General features: G+C 36.6%; 1 protein-coding gene across 1 annotated transcript in view; it reads left to right on the top strand.

Annotated features, from left to right (window-relative positions):
- The window catches only part of LOC150087586 (ATP-dependent RNA helicase DDX24), a 70,173-nt gene that overhangs the window by 30,300 nt on the left and 19,680 nt on the right, over nt 1-20,193 (top strand). The window contains exons 7-10 of the mRNA XM_090372150.1: nt 1,091-1,209; nt 8,489-8,619; nt 16,246-16,364; nt 18,240-18,521. Coding sequence (XP_090228276.1) covers nt 1,091-1,209; nt 8,489-8,619; nt 16,246-16,364; nt 18,240-18,521 — 651 coding nt within the window. The remainder of the gene's footprint in view (nt 1-1,090; nt 1,210-8,488; nt 8,620-16,245; nt 16,365-18,239; nt 18,522-20,193) is intronic.

The following is a 20,193-nucleotide window of genomic DNA, read 5'->3' as shown; positions in this document are numbered from 1 at the left end:
ATTTTCTCAGTCATTGCAAAACTATGACCGCTCTAGAGGAGCTTTAAAATTGGGAAGCCAAAAAAAAAAAAAAAAAAAAATATCACAGAGAGCTAAACCCAGTGACAGTGAGTATGTCAGGTATGGAAAGCACTGTGCCTGAGCATCAATTTGCTGCATCCCCCCCCCTTTTACCAGCCATTTTCTCTGAACCATACATTATAAAACAGTTGCCATAGAACTGTAAAATAGTACTGTTTTGTACTACTGTTCAAACAGTAAACTAGGACAAAATTCATAATGAACAGTACCCTCTGGGTCAAAAGATTTGATAAGCATGGTCTTCAGATTTGTTCAAGACTGCCTTGCTTTTTTTTTAGGCCTCTCTTTGGACCTTACATGTGGTCATGGTTCCATTGACAGTTGTAATGAAAGAAAGAAGGAAACAAACAAAGTTTGGCTCAGCAGAAGCAGCACATTGATGAAGATTCTGACATACAATAACCCATCACTCTTTTTGATCATTAATGAGGAAGCAAGGTGCAAACTTGCCTGAAATGCATTGCATTTCGAAATCCTGTGCTTATACTAGTTTCACTACCAAGTTAAATATCAAATACTCCTGATCTGGACACAGACTACTGAATCATTGGTTTTGAAGTTGAAGTGGAGCTTCAATAAAGATCATATCCTGTGGATAAGTAGCTCTTTTTAAACTTTGTGAACTACTAAAAGTCAAATGACATGTCATTTTTCTCCAAAAGCTGTTTCTAATATTTTGAGTTTCTGTTGCACTGCATTTTTCCATATTTGATGCAGGTTCATTGCTGAACAAAACTGTTGCATCTTTTTAAAATGCATGAAAGATCTTGTATTGCATGCATGTTAATTCAGACTGGCTTCAGATACATGGCCAACTAATGGATTACTGTCTGGATGAGTCACTAAACATTGCAACAAGTCACAGCTCTCTACGACACCATGATTTCAGATACAAAGCCAGTCCCCAGACTCCTTGATCATACCTCATATTCATATGAAGAGAATTTATCTCAAAAATGATGAGCTTCTAACTCAGTTTGTAATTACTTTGCTTCAATGCTTTGAGTAGGGAGACCCACACCTGTCACGGGCACCATTAATTAAGTACTTAGTGATTGATGAAGCAGACCGAATGGTCGAGAAAGGTCATTTTGCTGAACTTACAGACCTTCTGGAAATGATAAATAAGTAAGTCATAAATTTTCTTTGAACTTGATGTGCATGAATAATTTTTTCTTTTATATCTCCTGAATTTTGAAAATAATATTTATAGTTACTGATTTAGTACTTTATTCAGTCATAAAATTTTATGGTCTATGTAGTTAAAGAGGCCTGTGTGCTCTGGATTCATTATGGTGAGTTATTACATAGCACAGAGGGAAACGGAAGACAATAAATAAATGACAAGTTTAATATTAAATTGTAAAACACGTATATTAAATACATACAGTACAAATAGCTTTTGGTTATTATGGTAACCTTCAGTCAAACTGACAGTTTAGGAACGTAGAACATAAGGGCGTGTAGTGCCAGTCGTGTATGTTAAAGTGAACTGCGTGATGTAATAGTTAACTGTTTGATGTTGAAGCCTGTGCTTGTGACGTATGTGAACGTTGCCATTTATGGTCTATAAAATGTTTCTTTTAATTAATAATTAATTTTAAAAAATTAATTAATAATATTTGCTGATTTGAATATACATTTTATTTTGTTCAGACAGTTAAAAAATTTATAAATCATTTTAAAATATTAAAGTCTTAAAAATTTTTGCAGTGTGTGGTAGTATTGACTGAGCCTGAGTTTTTTTTTTTTTATTCTGAGGTCCTTAACACCACCGTAACCTCTGAAATGCTGTACAACCAATTGTAATTTTTTGAAATGCATTGATACACAGTGATTCTATTTGATTTATACAGGGTGTTTCTATTAAAAGTCACTGCTTGTTTTTAAGTTTTGGGTGGCGCCTCTGTAGCCAGGTGGGCAGGAGCAGCAGTGCGTAGCACACGCTTCTTGATTAGACCGGGGTTCAAGCCTGTGCCCACCAAATACGGAGGATGCGGAAAGGTCGGGGTATGACCGCCGCATATCTCAGGAGCAATATGGCCTTAGTTGCTAATGCTCCTAAAAACCAATTAACAAACAAATAACTTTAAGTTTTGGCTATTTAAATTTTACCTAATTAACTGCTTTTTTCCCAATGGGGAAATTGTTCCCCCTTTTTTTTTTTTTTTTTTTTTTTTATGTGAACCCCAAACACGAGAGGTATTAGAACCTATAGTACTTAGTACCGTGCTTGGGTTGGAGGTTGAGAAGACGAAAGAAGATATTTGTTGACATTGGACTTGAACTTCTGTAGATTGTAATTTTCAGGAAATACGTATGAAGGAAGGTTGTTCCAGAAAACGGCAGTTGAATGAATAAATGAGGAAGATGAAAAGTTGGTTCTGTGGGTTTGAAGTTGAACAGTAAATGGATGTTGGCTGGTGGCGGCACGTGTTCGGACTGTTTTGAAAGAGAGAGCGGGAATTATAGAAGCCAATTCAGAAGAACAGTGCCCATGGAAATATCTGTAGAAGAGGCATGCAGCAGAAACAGTACGTCTATGAGAAAGCGAGTGGAGAGACTCTGTTAAAGATGAATCATTAATTAACCTAACTGCCCTCTTCTGAATGGAATCAAGAAGCCTGAGAGAGGTTTTGGGGGCACCACCCCAAATGTGGGAACAATATTCCATGGCAGGGCGGATTTGCGATTTATACAGAGTGAGCAGCTGTTTGGAAGAAAAGTAACGCCGAGAGCGAAAGAGAAAACCAAGTTTTTTAGATGCAGAGGAAGCAATATTTGTAATGTGCTTGTGCCAAGAGAGATTAGAAGTCAGGGTAATTCCCAAAAGAGATATATCCTTTTGCCTAGAAATTGGAGTGTCACTAAAGATAAGCATAGGAGCAGAAGAATCCTTTTTGCGAGATATAAGACAAGACTGAGTTTTAGAAGGGTTGAAATCAACTAAGTTGTCTTTGCCCCACTGGAGAATTACCTGAAGATCGGCATTTAAGGAATTGGTAGCAGATTTTCGAGAAGTTGAAGCTGATTGAGCAGGGCAAGGTTTCTCAAAATGGAAAGTTGAATGCAATGTGCTATCATCGGCAAAACTATGGATAGGATTTCCAGTCAATGGAAGAAGGTCATTGATATACAAGAGGAAAAGAGTGGGGGAAAGAACTGAACCTTGGGGGACACCGGCATTAGTGGAGAAGTTAGAAGACAGAGAGCCATCTACCATCACCCTCAGTGAGCGATCAGAGAGAAAACTGGATAACCAATTACTAAAAACAGTTGGCAAACCATAAGATGGAAGCTTGTTTAGAAGACCTTTATGCCAAACACGGTCGAAAGCCTTTGAGATGTCAAGAGCAACTACTTGGGTTTCACCGAACCTTTCCATTGAAGTAGTCCATAAATGGGTAACATAAGCCAGAATATCACCAGTGGATCGACACTGACGGAATCCATACTGGCGATCGTTGATCAGACGGAAGGTTTCTAGGTAGTTTAAGAGATGGCGGTTAATTGATTTCTCCATTACTTTAGAAAGAGTAGAAGTAATTGCAATGGGACGATAATTGGATGGGAGGGATTTGTCACCCTTTTTAGGAACTGGCTGGATATGAGCAAATTTCCAAGAAGAAGGAAAAACACCTTTGGAATAAGAAAGTGAAAAAAGGCGGCAAAGAATAGGAGTAAGTTCAGGAGCACAGATTTTGAGAACAAGTGGAGAAATACCATCAGGACCTGGAGCTTTCTTAGCATCAAGATTCATCGAAATCCTTCTGATATCCTTTTGACGGAAGACCACAGGAGGCATTGAATGGACCGTGTTGGGAATGGTGGGAGGTGTTTTACCAAGATCATTAATACATGAGCTGGAAGAAAAATGGGATGCTAGCAGGTCAGCTTTATCCTTGGCTGAAGTGACAACAGAACCATCTGGTTTGGACAGAGGTGGAAGCAGAGATGGGCAAAAGTTGCGGCCAATAGCTTTGGCAAGAGACCAGAATGCTCGGCTACCATTAGGGCAAGAAGCAAGTTTTCTACTCTTAGCCTGTTCAAACTCTAGTTTGGACTGATTAATAACTGCTTTACAATTGTTGCGAGCTTTGGTGTAGGCAGAAAATGAAACTGAAGAATTAGAAACAAGCCAATCACGATATGCAACATTCTTCTCTTGAACAGCCTTAGCACATTTATTGGAAAACCAAGGTTTAGATAAAGGACGAGATTTTAAAGTGGAGTGTGGGATAAAGGATTCCATTCCTGCAAGAATAATTTCACTGACACGATCTGAGCAAACGTTGACATCAGGAGTTTTGAAACAGTAATCCGACCAAGGAAAAGAAGAAAAGAAGTCTCGCAGGTCATCCCATTTTGCATTCTTGTAATGCCAGACAACACGAGGTTGGGAATAGCCACGAGATAAAGGTTCCATTGGAGAAGAGACAATCACCAAGTTGTGGTCTGAAGTGCCTAAAGGACCTCTCACTTCGACCGTGTACTTAGAAGGGTTGTTTGTGAGAAAAAGATCGAGCGTATTGGCTGTATGATTCGGATTGTCCGGTATTCTTGTAGGTAAATGAACAATCTGTACTAGGTCATTAGTAATTGCAAAAGCCTCAGCATCTCGACCTGCTGGGTCGGTGTGACTAGAAAACGGAAGCCAGCTGGAGTTGTGAACATTAAAATCACCAAGGAAAATTACCTCACTGTTAGGAAAGTTGGACTGGAGAAAGTCAAGTTGCAACGAGAGGAAGTCAAAGAGCTCCAAGTGATTAGTGGAGTTTGGGGAACGGTAGAGACAACAGATGAATTTGACACAATGAGGTAGAGAGATTTTAAGCCAGAGAAGATCAAAGAGAGGAGATTCCAAATTGCCAAGTCTCTGACAGGGAATATCAGAACGGACATATGCACAAGTACCACCTTTGAGGCGAAAGGAATCATACAGCGAATAATTTGGGCATCTGAGATGAGCAGTAGTTGAATCAACCGATAACTGAGATTCTGTCAGAAAAAGTACATGGGGTTTGGCAGACTGCAAGTGGAAATGGACATCATTGAGATTAGAATTGAGACCACGTATATTTGTGAAATGAATTAGGAAATCCTTGGGAGGTTTAGATCTTTTCGCAGATAAGCTTGTTCTATTAGTTTGGCAATTCATGGTGTATTCAATAGTAAGAAAAAGTGGGAGGGACATGCTGTATGAAGTAATGAAATTTTTGGATATGGCGTACATGTGGTAAGAATATACCCAGATCCTTGACATAACGTGGCCTCGACAATGCTCCCCGCATACACACTACTCGGACTCCCTCCAGTCACTATCTGGCAGAGTAGAGGTAGCAAGATTATACACTAGCTGATCCGGAAGCCTCCTAGAGAGTTACCAATAGGTTCGGTCCGGTGTACTAACTAGCGGCCGGCCTGCGAAAACCGTTTTAGAGCTGTACCCTCGAAATGTAAGGAATATTGGATCTCGCCACGACGTTCATCATAACCTCAAAAGTCATCAATCATACTGCATGATGGAAGAGATAGGGAAGGGTTGACCGGAACTTAGCTCTAGAGACTAAACATGGGTTCCACCACTTCAAGCCTCCAATAAGCAAAGTGGTGGTATTTCACCGGTTGATGAGAGTCATCTACCACCTAGTATTGCCTGTTAACATAGAGGGGCGGCATTCCTCCATGTGGTGTGGGCGCCACACCTCGACCCCTGCTTACGTTGGTTCACACCTGGGTGGTCACCCACCATGTGCTTATGCATGGAGGTTATATCCAGGATTACTAACAGTCCCACCATCGTGAAGGTGCAAGCAGAGGATTTGGCTGTCACAGACCGTCCGGACTTCGCCGAAATTGGGTCCACTTGACTTGAGTGTCACCCGAATATCAGTTCCATCAGCGTTTTAGACTCCCAGGTAGCAAGTACAGCTTGTCTGGCATATCTGAGAGAATGTCTGTGACAACCTCAAGGACCGACTTTAGACTAAACCTTCTTGGTTTAGTCTAAAATTCTGAAATGAAACAAAAAAAAAAAAAAATTTATTTGAATAAAAGAAACAAACAAACAAACACAATGGTTGTAAGCATGAAGAGATGTGACACAGCCACAGCTAAACACATGTGTGAAACTACAATTGGTGTATCTTTTTCATTGAATAAAACTGATTTTTGTTCCTGTGTGTTATAACATCCAGTTCAATCCTATTGTCAGAAACAACAGCTCGTTGATGCAAGAGGCCAGTAGACACTGACAAGGTTTACGCAGGGTAACAGAAAGGCTATAGTTAACTCCTAAGTCTTATTCATCCTGAACCATTTTTAACTCCATTCCCCCAGCTTATAAGTAAAGCCTGGATTTCTGTTCCCAAGATGCAAAACTGACATTTAGATGTATAGCAGAAATATAGAGGGATAGAATAGTAGAAATATTCTAATTACTCTTTACCAGGAATTAAAATCAGAAACACACGTAGACCATACAATTAGCTGTACGAAATTCAGGCGACAACGGTGTGTTAGCCACTATTCAATGTGCATTCACTGCATAAATAAGTTTTGTTATTCAGGAGACTATGCATCGTTGAATGCATTTATGGATTCAGTGATGCATAATAATAGGACTCATGAGGATTCATATAATTTGAAATCTTATTAAGTTTCAGCTGTCCTTTTATATGGAACTAGATACTGCTATTTCAGATAGGTTTGCCTTTTACAAGTTCCGAGCGAACTTATAAATGGCAAAACACAGATCACCCAACAACCATATGAGTAAAACATGTGATTACATAATCTAACCTAATCTAATATTACTGTTTACTATTATGAAATAGTGTATGAAAAAAGGTTGAAATACTGTCAAAAATACATATTTCAGTTAGCTGTTTATTTGTTTGAAAAGAGCTTAATATGTAGCAGATATATATATATAGATTTAAGCAAGTGCAGCTTAAATCTGTAAAGCAACTTAAATCAAAACCCAAATTTGCTTATGAATGGCACCACCAAATACGGAGGAGGCGGAAAGGTCAGGGAATGACCACCGCATATCCCGGAGCAATATGGCCTTAGTTGCTAATGCTCCTAAAAACCAAATAACAAATAACAAGCTTATGAATGGAATGTGTGTGTACATACATAAATACATGGATTAACAAATGAATGAGAAAAATTACCCCAATAATTACTTGTAGAACACTTCGATGCTGATGACACACTCTATTATCCAAATGAATTTAAAAAAAATAACTTAAATGTATTTTTATACCCGAAATAAATGATCCAACATACCTGGTATCAATGGTTTAAGAGCTCCAAACCCAACCCCAAAATACATTAAACCAACAACCAATACAAGTGAAAGAAGACATTAGCATCAGTAATAAAAACGAATACGAATGTGATATAATTAAGACCCTATCCTGAAGCTGACAAGGCTTTTCAACAATGGTTACGATCACAGGGTAGTATAGCACGAAATGTATGACAGAATTTAAAGGTGAGAGATTAGAGATTAGCTGTTTCCTTGGCACCTGGGTATGAAAGACCAACAGTCTGAAATGAGATGGGGCAATGCACATTAATCAAATTTTGATGCAATTTAATTTCAAGGGTTTGTGCTATTAATAATTTTGTAAAATTATGCTGAATGTTAAGAACCTTTGCAACGTTAAACAAAAAGGTGTGTCCTTCATTAACTGCGTGGAAAGCTAATTCTGATGTAGAAGACTGGGAGGCAAGGACAGATGCCGTGTTGTTTAACCCTCACGTCGAATGTGCATAACATTGAACCTTAATATGAAGAATCGCAGTCTTTACAGGAAATAATATAAACCAAATCATTTGTTTGGAATGCAAAGGCAGATTGAACAGAAATTGTTTAGAATCGCATGTAGTTTTTTTGCACTTTCGATACTATTTTAAATTCCGTATCTTTTAAATGTTTATTTAACTGGCTATACCATTGTTCTATATTTGGAAAAGAAATAAAATATTTTTTACTATATTACTATTGCTTGCAGGTGTCAGTTTATGTAGCCAATTTTCCGCTTGTACTTTTATATGATTTATTACAGATAAGGGATAGCCACAGCTTTGGAATCTATTTGTTAACATTGGTATCTCAGTGTTCAAAGCAGATTCAGACGTAGAATATTTATGTGCATTAAGAAACTGATTTAGGATTGTCAACCTTTTGTAGGTGAAAGAATGGTAACTATTGCAGTGCATAAAAAAAATATATGGATTTTTCATTTTTTTTCTGTTTTTTGGAGCAAATGTGTTTAAACTTTTCTATTTTCATATAATTTTATATATAGGATAATTAGAAATATATACCTTATGAATATTTGTATAATATTGTCATTTATATATAAAAATATCTCCAGTATCAATATTAATCTAGGGATGGAGCTGAAAAGAAGAAACGTCAAACATTTGTTTTCTCGGCAACTTTGACTGTGATCCATGACATGCCAAAAAGACTCACTTTAAAAAAAAGAAAAGGAGTAAATCTTGATCAGAAACAGAAACTGGGTTAGTACTGATTTTCCCATTTATTGTCCTCAGTGAGCCATTTTTACATGTAGTGATTAATATGTTATAAAGTAATGCTGTGACAAAAAAGTGCAAAAAAAATGCCATTAAGTGCCCTAATAACTTAATTATGGAAAAAACACTGGATTTCCTGACAGGGTCGTGAAAATATTTAGCCACTTAGCTCTACTGTAAAACAGACAATTTTGCAAGTGTTCCAATCCTTATAAATGTTCAAGGCTTTTTCATCTGTAATAAATTGCACAAAAATTATAAAACTTGTATGAAGGATGTGTATACACCTGATAGAACTAATAACACAAAAAATGCTTAATACATTGGATAACACTTATTGTTATCACTTCAGGACTCAGCTTAATTGATAACAATAATTAGAGAAACAAGAATGTATCTGTTCAGTACTGTTTATTGATGTAGAGCGGAAAGTGTTCGTGGACAGGGGGAAAAAAGAACATTAAAATCAAGCAATATAAAATACTTTAATTTGGATGTTCACTGTTTCTTTGAGAGAAAGTCATCGTTAAAAATGAAAATGTTGGTGGAAATCCAACGAACCATAAAAAACAAAGAAAATATTAAAATTGAGAATTAGAGAAGGGTTAATGCTCTACTACAAAAGAGTCAGATTACATTACTTTTAGGGTACAGTTACATTACTTTCTTTCACAGTGTAATGCCAATAACAACTGTATGAACTGTACACAGCAACAAAAATACCCAAACTACAATATTAGGGTCACCTGATAATTTCTTACATATTCCCATGTGTATTGGGTCTGTAAATTGTGTGAGTTCTCTGGTCGATTTGCCTGTTTTGCTGGATGAAACCCCTAGTTTCTGGGGGGGGGGAACCTTGTTATCTATGCCTGAGACCAACTAACTGAGCCAAGGAGTTAAAAAAAAGTCTATTAAAGTTCCTAACTTCACTGATGGAATTTGAACCAGGGCCTTTTCCACCCAGTGTAGTAGGACAGTGACGATTCCACTGTATCATCACAGTAGTAACTAGACATGCAATGTGTCAGAGTTAAAAAAAAAATCTGGCATATTAGGGCAACCCAAGAACTAACTCATCTGCCCATGTGTAATATGTCCATAAATTGCATGTGTTCATTGATCAGTTTGCCTGCCTGTTGGCGCCTCTGTAGCCAGTTGGGCAGGAGCAGTAGTGCGTAGCACACGCTTCTTGATTAGACTGGGGTTCGAGCCCTTGACCACCAAATACGGATAATGCGGAAAGGTCAGGGAATGACCACCACATATCCCCACAGAGCAATATGGCCTTAGTTGCTAATGCTCCTAAAAACCAAATAACAACAACAACAGCCTGCCTGTTTTGTTGGACAAAAATTTGTTATTCACACCTCAGACTAACTGACTGAGTCGCAGAGTGAAAAAAAGCCCATAAACATTTCTTACGTAATTTACAGGTGTTCACACAATAAATTTTACTAGATAATGACTTAAATTATGTTATTGTCCAAGAGATTTCATAACATTCAAGTTGTGATTAGAATCAAATGAGTGATGACAAATTTCACTGTAAAAAATATGGAGCAAACAGTTGAGATGAATGTTACAGCTTATACAATTTGTGCTGCCAGCAGATAGCAACAAGTAAGTTTTTGGATACTTAAAATTAAGAATTGAACAAATTTAGGGTAAAGGCTTGGTGAAGTTCTGAAACAATTTTCGGATTGTGAATGAATTTAAGAAAGTTTAGTATAGGTATCAATCGATAAATGCAAAATGAGTTTATAATTCAGACAATAACTGTCATATTTTAACAGAGACAGAGCGTGAGAAATTCTGAAAGGACTAAAAGAAAGTAGGAGAGGAAATGAAGACTGATTCCTGACTGGGAGTCATAGAAGTGATAACATTAAACAAATGATAATGATGTTATCCATGATCACAATAAGTGGCATGCACTGAAGTCATGGGTATAGGATTAGCCATTGAATAGCAGTTCAAGGAGGCTGCATTTTCATTGCATTGTTTGTCCATGATTTCTCTTAATCTGCCTTTGCTTGCCTAATATCGTTTGTGACTTGATTACATACTATCTTATGTCTACTGTAGGTATCTGTGTCACCTGATAATTTATATGCATCCCATGCATTTTCTTCTCTGTCACGAATCTCATTAGTTCATCTGATATCCATTTAGGCCTAAACCTTGAACAGTATTTCTTGGTATGAAAAGCCTAGTAGCTTCTAAGATTACTTGGATGATTGTTTTCTGCAGCAGCATGTACGAGAGGCAACCAGAGAGAGTAATACTCTTGATTTGGTTATCAGCAGTGATCATTCATGTATTAAGAATTTGCAGATAAAGGAACCACTAGGTGGCAGTGATCACAGTGTACTGATGTGGGATTTTCTTAAAGATATAATTACTATCAGGGGTAGAGGAGAGAGTTTTTTCTTCCATAAAGGTGAGTACAGTGGTCTCAGACAGTTTTTAAATTCTATACAGTGGGATCAACTGACGATGTTACCAACAGTAAATTCTAAGTGGGAAGCATTCAAGGAATTAATCGTGGATGCTACTAAAAGTTTCATACCTATTAAGAAATATTGTTCAAGGTTTAGGCCTAAATGGTTATCAAATTAACTAATGAGACATGTAACAGAGAAGAAAAATGCATGGGATGCATATAAATTATCAAGCAACTCAGAAGCCTATGGCAGATATAAGCTAGTCTGTAATCAGGTCACAAAGGAGGTTAGGCAGGCGAAGGCAGATTACGAGAAATCCTTGGCAAAAGATGCTAAGAAAAACAGCAAGGATTTCTTTACTTATATAAACTCTAAAAGGAAGGGGATGAATCTGATTGGTCCATTTGACATTGATGGTTTGACTGTTCATGATCCTGCTCAGATAGCAAACACACTAAATGAGTATTCTGCATCTACATTCACACATGAGGAATTATTAAGGTTTGAAAATGGCAGAAGGTTATCAAATTGTAGCAGGATACTTAATGATTTTGTAATAACTGAGAGCAAAGTGGAGGAGAAATTGTTGAAGTTAAACATAAGAAAAGCACCTGGGGTGGATGGGATCTATCCAGTTATATTAAAGGAGGTGACAAAGCAACTAAGCAAACCCTTAGCCATAATTATGAGAGCATCCTTGGACTCAGGGGAGGTTCCCACTGACTGGAGATGTGCAAATGTATCCCCAATTAACAAAGGGGGATCGAAGGGTGACACGAGTAATTACAGACCAGTTAGTTTAACTTCTGTTCCGGGTAAAATAATGGAGTCACTGGTTAAAGATGCATTGCAGGGGGCGCCTCCGTAGCCAGGTGGGAAGGAGCAGCAGTGCGTAGCACACGCTTATTGATTAGACTGGGGTTCGAGCCCGTCACCACCAAATACGAAGGATGCGGAGAGGTCAGGGAATGACCACCGCATATCCCGGAGCAATATGGCCTTAGTTGCTAATGCTCCTAAAAAAAACCAAATAACAATAATAACAAATAACAATAGCATTGCAGGATCATCTAGACAAGACTGCAGCAATAATTCAGACACAGCATGGGTTTGTTAAGGGGAAGTCTTGTCTTACAAATTTGATTGGTTATTATAATGTGGTTACAAAGGAACTGGATGCAAAAAATAATTTTGATATCATATACTTGGATTTCAGGAAAGCTTTTGACACTGTTGCGCATGGAAGACTATTGTCCAAATTGGAGCAGAATGGTATTAAGGGTAAGTTGCTACAATGGATAAAAGGATGGTTAAGTGGGAGAAGACAGAGGGTGGTAATCAATGGGTGCTGCTCTTCGTGGACTAATATTATTAGTGGAGTCCCACAGGGTTCAGTGTTGGGTCCACTGTTGTTTTGTATATTTATCAATGATATTGATGAAGGTATATCAGGCTTAGTGTCAAAGTTTGCAGATGATACAAAGGTTGGCAGGGTTGTTAATGGCAGTAATGGCAGTGTGCTACTGCAACAGGATCTATATAATTTGGGCAGATGGGCTAAGAAGTGGCAACTGAAGTTTAACCTTGACAAATGCAAAGAATTGCATATGGGTAGAAGTAACCCAAGAGAAAAGTAACCAGTGGTGTGGTACTACACTTAAGGTGGTAGAAAATGAAAAAGACCTGGGAGTAATTGTGCAGTCAGATATGAAGTTTTCTGAGCAATGCAGACAGGCTGCAAGACAAGTCATGGGGTTTTGTCAATGATATATAGGAATTTTGCTAGCAGGGAAAAGGAGGTGATTGTCCCTCTGTATAAGACAATGGTCAGGCCACACCTTGAGTACTGCATACAGGTCTGGAGGCCACATTTTAGGAAGGATGTCGATTTGCTCGAGCGTGTACAGAGAAGGGCAACAAGATTGGTGAGGGGAATGAAGGAATCCTCCTACCAAGAGAGGCTTAAGTTCTGCAAATTGCAGTGGCTGGAGACTAGGCACCTGCGCAGTGATCTGATTGAGGTGTATAAGGCCTTGAATGAGCACGCTGAATTCTGATGGGATCTTTCCACTTGTTCAGATTACGAACCTAAGGGGGCATAAATTCAAATTAAGAAAAGACATATGTAGAATAGATGTGCGGAAATTTGCATTTAGCCAGTGGGTGGTTAATTGCTGGAACAAACTTCCATCTGTCGTTGTGGAAGTTGATAGGTTGAATAAATTTAAGGAGGAACTGGACAGGCATTTGGAGGGAATGGTGTGATTTTTTTTTTTTTTTTTTGGCTGATGCTCCATAAGCTCATACACTTGCTTTCTTGCATCACATGCCACTACTACTACTTCCTTGAATGCTTCCCATTTAGAATTTGCTGTTGGTAACACATCAGTTGGTCCCACTATACAGAATTTAAACTCTCTGAGACCACTGTAGTCACCTTTACGAAAGCAAAACCCTTCCCCTTACTTCTTTACATGTTAGTTAGTTATTTATTTAAAGATGGTAGTTACATCTTTAAATGCTGATAATTATCAAAAAAAAAATTATACAAGGAAGTGAATTTAGTTATGATATCAGTTCGCTTCCCCCTCTCCTTCAACCATTGTACTCCAGGCTAAATCACATATGAATGGCATATTAGATCACTACATTGCTACTTTTTCGTAGATGTCATTACCTCTATGCATACTTCTTTATGCAAAACCTTCCAAAATAAAGTATTCTGTGGTCTATTTGATTATTAGTCAATGCCAGTATGTTAATAACCGAAAAAAAAAAATGTTAAAAATTAGAATGATACAAAATTGGTGTACACTACAAATATGTAAAATTTATTATTTTATTATTTTTTTTAAAATTATTAATTAGGATTTTTCACGGAACACAGTTTGGGAAGCACTGTTCTAGAGTTTACATAAATAAAGAAGTCTGTTGTTTTTCTTTGCATCCTTTGCCAAGGATTTCTCGTAATCAGCCTTCGCTTGCCTAACCACCTTTGTGACTTGATTACAGACTGTTACCTGATAATTTATATGCATCCCACACATTTATCTTCTCTGCCATGAGCCTCGTTAGTTCATTTGACATCCATTTAGGACTAAATCTTAAACAGTATTTCTTAGTTGGTATGAAAAGCCTAGTAGCTTCCAAGATTAATTCCTTGAAGGTGGCTTCCCATTTAGAATTTGCTGTTTTTAACATCATCAGTTGATCCCACTGTATAGAATTTAAAAACTTTGCGACCACTGTAGTCACCTTTATGAAAACAAAAACTCTTCCCTTTATCCTTGATAGTAGTTACATCTTTAAGTAAATCCCACATCAATACACTGTGATCACTGTCACCTAGTGGTTCCTTTATCTTCAAATGCCTAATGCATGAATCATCACCGCTGATAATCAGATCAAGAGTATTACTCACTCTGGTTGCCCCTCAAACATGTTGCTGTAGAAAGCAATCCTCTAATAAATCCACAAAAGTCTTGCTAGCGTGCGAGTGACCAATCCACAAGTTCCAGTCAATATCTGGAAAGTTAAAATCCCCTCATTGCAAGACATTCTGATTTACTGGCCCACTCTGTTTCCCTGCATAATTGTTCGTTGTACTCATCAGGGTCATTAGGCCTATAACTCACTCCTACTCTCATTTTTCCAATCCCAATGTTTATGTTATCAAAGCTGATTGGTAATTATGTTGAAAATGGGACAAAGTTGCTGGAATCACTTAAAGGGTGTTGAATTGGTTGCCCTGAGGCAAAGGCATAGGGTTCCCTCCTGACTTTTGCGTCCCACAAACAGACAAAACAGCTTTATAACATCTGCAGGACACAAATACACAGTAACCTCAGCTTAAAATTCTTTGGTAGCATGCATAATTAATTGAATTGACTGATGAAATTTTGATACTAAAATTTACATAAAAAATGTAATATATGCTTTACGTGTAGTGTGATGAGTGTATCTGCGTCCTGTTGATATATATTTGTTTTCTAATTACAGTGGATTCCAGTTATTTGGGCCACCGGTTAATTGGGGCAGCCGTTTATTTGGGGCAAATCTTAAAAAACAGAACCCAATCAAGAAAATAGCCAGGGTTTGCTTTGCTTAATTGGGCCAGCATGCCGTTTAATTGGGGCAGGAGACCGCAGCACTGGAGATTACCCTACAATTGTCTCCGACGGTACTACGTGGTTCGGTCGAAATCCTGGAGGTCACAACCATAAAACAATTAGCAGTCACCTGTTTATTGGGCTTTTCTGTTAGTGAAATCTATCATAAACGGACAGTAAACTCGATCTTACTGAATTTGCGATAATACCAACAGCTGGAATTCTGTGGGTTATTATGGTGAAATGTGTTTACATTTCCAAGAAATCTTCAATCATATAAAAAAATTAATTTTCAGATCTTCTCTTCATTCCTATTTTTAAAGCTTTGTAGCTCGTTACTCCGTTCTCACTTGCGTGTATTGTGTTACTTGCAATTTGTGTGTGCCGTGTTCTTTGTTATTGATTGCTTATCTTTTTACTGTTTTAAATTTTAACCCCCACCCACAAATGTCAGCGAACAGAAATGTCAACTAGTTAGTATGTACATATTACAGTACGTATTAATTATTTCGATTATCACGTATATTCTTCCGATTTTCACGTATTTTTTAATTGGTAAGTAATAAAGGATAAATTTGTGCTTAATATATCTTTGTTTTTATAGCCTGTGGATAATATTCCTCCTATTTTCGCTAATTAGAATTGCTGTTTAATAGAATTAAAATTCAATTCACAAACATGATCACAATGACTGGCGCTTACTACACATTGTATAGTGAACAGTACTTTACTATGGTGAGTTCATTGTAACGTGATTTGATTGTACAGTGAATCAATTGTAAAGGGGGGGGGGTACATTGTATTTTTAACTATTTACATGAAACTTCGGATAATTGGGGCAATCGGGCCAAAATGCACTAGTCCCGATGTGTCCCAAATAACCGGAATGGACTGTATTTAATTTATTAAAAACTTATTGCCTATTTATGACTGTCCTCATAAATTGGTTCTGCTCCTTCATTCTCTCTCTCTCCCTCCCTCCCTCCCTTCGATACTACACACATTTTGGATTCTGTTAGAATTTTATTAATTTAGCAGTGTTTAACTATTTCTAGAAAATTTGATGGCAGCCATAGGAATGAAAGAAAAGCCAAAAGTTATTGATATAACAAGGAAAATTGGAACTGTAGAAACACTAACCGAGACTCGTATTAATTGCGGCCTTCAAGAAAAGGTAAGTAAATAATCCTTAATTATTAATTTAAATGTATGAACTTCAAAATATTGCCATCTTATGGATCATAATAATTGGTAACACTGGTCTGCAATCCTTCATTCCCACCTGGAACAATTACAACACTTTTAAACTTTTCACTCAATTTTATCATCGTGTAATACCTGAATTCATTGACTTCTAAAATTTCCCTTTTCTGTTATTATTGGCAAATGTCCTAAATACAATGAATAAAAGTTTTAGTTTGTCCTCTGTTTAAAAGATGAAATAAAGCTATTACATCAAGCCATACATTCCCCGAAGGAATATTACTCACTTCATCAGTTCCTTATTGGATTAGGCCTGAAGATGAGGTTCATATAACCTCAAAACATTGCCAAACTCTTTTATGTATTGTGGTGAAAAAATTTCAATAAATATCTTAAATCAATTTTCATATGGTTTGAGATGGTTGTGGTAATATCTGAGTACCAGTTCTCATTGATTGGCATTCAGAGTAATGTGAAAAGTCACTGTTGAAAAGAAATAACTCCTAGTTAATAATAATAATTTTCTGCTAAGCATAAGTAAAAGTTCTTACAGTGACCAACTAAATATACAAGTAGCAAATACACAAAATAGTAAATATATAGATAAAACATAGTAATAGTAATTTGGACACTGGAGAAATTCCTTTGGATTGGAGAAGTGTCAACATATCATCAATACATAAAGCTGGTAAACTACTGAAGTTTGCTACCTTTATGTATTGGTAATACTACTACTAAAGTTTTTTAGTTTAACTTTATTAATTTACTAATGTAAACTACTAAAGTTAAACTAAACTAAACTAAACTGAATATAAACTGCAGGACAGTAGTATTAAAAGCACTATAATATAAACACTTATAGTTTTAAAGACTAAATGCACAAGGCATATGTTATGGATTGAGATTAACTATATAATATTGGTGTAAATACACCATAGTTTACCCATAAATAAACACTTCTAGTTTGAGGCACTCCATATTTGTGTGGTGGATCCTGTTATTAATTGAAATAAGGGGGCCTTCAGTGATACACACTCACAAACACACATCCTGTTATAAAAGCAGTAATAGTTTGTTGTGATGAGTGATGGTAAATTCATTCTAACACACACAAACCATTGCATGACATGCTCCCCTGGAGGCCGATAAATTATTCTTTTTTCATACCTCTTGTTTTCCTCATTTCTTCCATCATTCTTTCCCTTCATTCTTTTATTGCCCTCTGTTTTTTTAGGCATGCACGCATCTTACCCTTCTATTGAAATTGTAAGTCATATCATTCCATTTCATTCATTATTGAAGCTGATGAAGAAACACCAATCAAAAAGCTATATTTTAACACTTCTAGTACTACTGTTTTTCAGTTTTATCAATTTGAACTGGCTTATCTCTGTATATTTAATATTTTTGATGTTTTGTGCATTGTAATCACTAACTCTTCATTTATTAAAATTTTGTTTTATTTATTTAGTCAACCATTACAAGAACTTTTTTATTGTTCCTGATACTCAAGATCTTTCTTTAGAAATAAATACTACTTCAAAATTAACCATTCATTTATGTATGCAGCTACTTAATATTGCTAATGTTATTTGAACCTTATCTAAAGTTATATTAGTCCATACCGTTTTATCTACAAGGAATGTTTTCAGTTAAAAATCTGTTATTTGAATAGTTTGCCCATTAACATTTAAACCTTTGAAGGAAAAAGCTAAGTATGTTTTAGGTGATTTCTTTTTGATTTGTCTATTGAAGTTAGTTTGCTTCTTTTATTTTAGCAGTGTATTTGACTCCCCCCCCCATTACTATTTATAGTCACTCATCATTTTGTGCTTCCTTCTTCCAGGATGTTTATTTATATTATTTCCTGTCAATGTTCCCTGGCCGTACACTGGTGTTCTGCAACAGTATTGACTGTGTGCGGAGACTTCGAAATATCTTTGAGCTACTTAAATGCAGTCCCTTACCGCTGCATGCTTCCATGCACCAGAAACAAAGGCTGAAGAATCTGGAGAGGTTTACAGCAAGTGAAAAAGGGTTATTATTGGCCACAGATGTTGCGGCAAGAGGACTTGATATTGCAGGTGTTGAGCATGTAGTCCACTATCAGGTTCCTCGAACTGCTGAAGTAAGTATAGTTTTATTCAGTGATTATGTTAAAAAATTTCAACATAATTATGTTAAATTTTACTAGTTACCTAAAATTAGGTAACTAGTAAAATTTTAAAAAAAGTTATTTTCTTTTAATCGTATAGTGTGACCATTTATGAATATTTCTGATTGTTTTTTTTTTTTTTCTGTGATTGGTAATATTAAAATATCATACAAAGAATAACAATCTAACATTGCACATCTAATTTTTACACCCAGTGTTGCCTTGGCAAATAAATTTTCTTCTCAAAATTTTTTTTCTGTTAAGATATTTTGATGTTGTTATCAAAACTTTCTGTAATTTTCTTAGTTAATAGAATAGCTGCTGCTAAAGAATTGGTGTGGTTTCAGTAATGGAGCTAATATCATTCAAGAAGCTTATTGATGGGACTGATAGCATTGCCCTATCAACCTGAGTATCTATCCTTTCTTTCACTTTCTGGTTTACCAAAACAAAGACAAACTGAAGACAACCTGTTTGATTATTTGGAAAGCCAACAAATTTTTGTTTACTGTTCAATCTTAACTGGTAAGAAATAGAATACATCCTTCATAATAATATGAGGGATGGTCACAATTTACCTTTTGTTTTCAGCTTCTTGTACAGTCAGCTTTAATTGTGATTATCAACAGATGTCAGGGACAGTCATTCACTTGCATTAGTAAAGATCAGAATAAACTAATCTTTGGTTGAAGCCAGTTGTACGACTCAGTGTTGGCCTCAAAATTTGTATGGCACTATTCAAGAATTACTTGCGAGGCCTAGGGTCCACAAATTTAAATATACCCTGCATATGACCTAATGGTCATATGCAGGGTATATTTAAACGCAAACCATAATGATAATTTTTGTAAAATAAGATTCTACTTACTCGTTATTTCCTTACCTCCAGAAGTTAAAAACAATACAGATATTGAAAGTGAGTATAACATAAAAATTACATTTTTAAATAACGTCCTATGTTCAATAACAAACAAAACATACACATTGAGAATGAAGTATACAGTCTACTTCTAGCAATTTTCAAGTTGACTTGCGCAAGCACTCCTGGAGTGACGATAATGTGGTAACTAGACATTAAGACAGTAGACTTGTTGATAGAAATGTGGAAAAGACACGGATGATATTATTTAGACAATTTAGTGCAGGGACCTGTTCAACAGAACTGATTGAACTTGCTTGTGCCGGCATTGATATGATTTTCTCTCATTGCAGAGCTATACTCATCATCGAAATTAAACTTACAGGTGCCAATTTGCTTCACGGTATTAGGTACAAGCAAGTTTCAACCATGTTTTTTTTTTATGAAAACCCCAAACACGAGAGGTATTAGAATCCATAGTACTTAGTACCGTGCTTGGGTTGGAGGTTGAGAAGTCAAGAGAAAATATTTGTTGACATTAGACTTGAACTTTTGTAGACTGTAATTTTCAGGAAAGACATATGAAGGAAGTCATCAGTCATACTGCATGATGGAAGAGATGGGGAAGGGTTGACCAGAACTTAGCTCTGGAGACTAAACATGGGTTCCACTACTTCAAGCCTCCAATAAGCAAAGTGGTGGTATTGCACATGTTGATGAGTCATCTACCACCTAGTATTGCCTGGTAACACAGAGGGGCTGCATTCCTCCATGTGGTGTGTGTGC

This window comes from Mastigoproctus giganteus, chromosome 4 (assembly GCF_048544385.1).
Source record: "Mastigoproctus giganteus isolate SK-2022 chromosome 4, ASM4854438v1, whole genome shotgun sequence".
NCBI classification, from domain to species: Eukaryota; Metazoa; Arthropoda; class Arachnida; order Uropygi; family Thelyphonidae; genus Mastigoproctus; species Mastigoproctus giganteus.
This window is presented reverse-complemented; position numbering and strand designations above follow the sequence as displayed.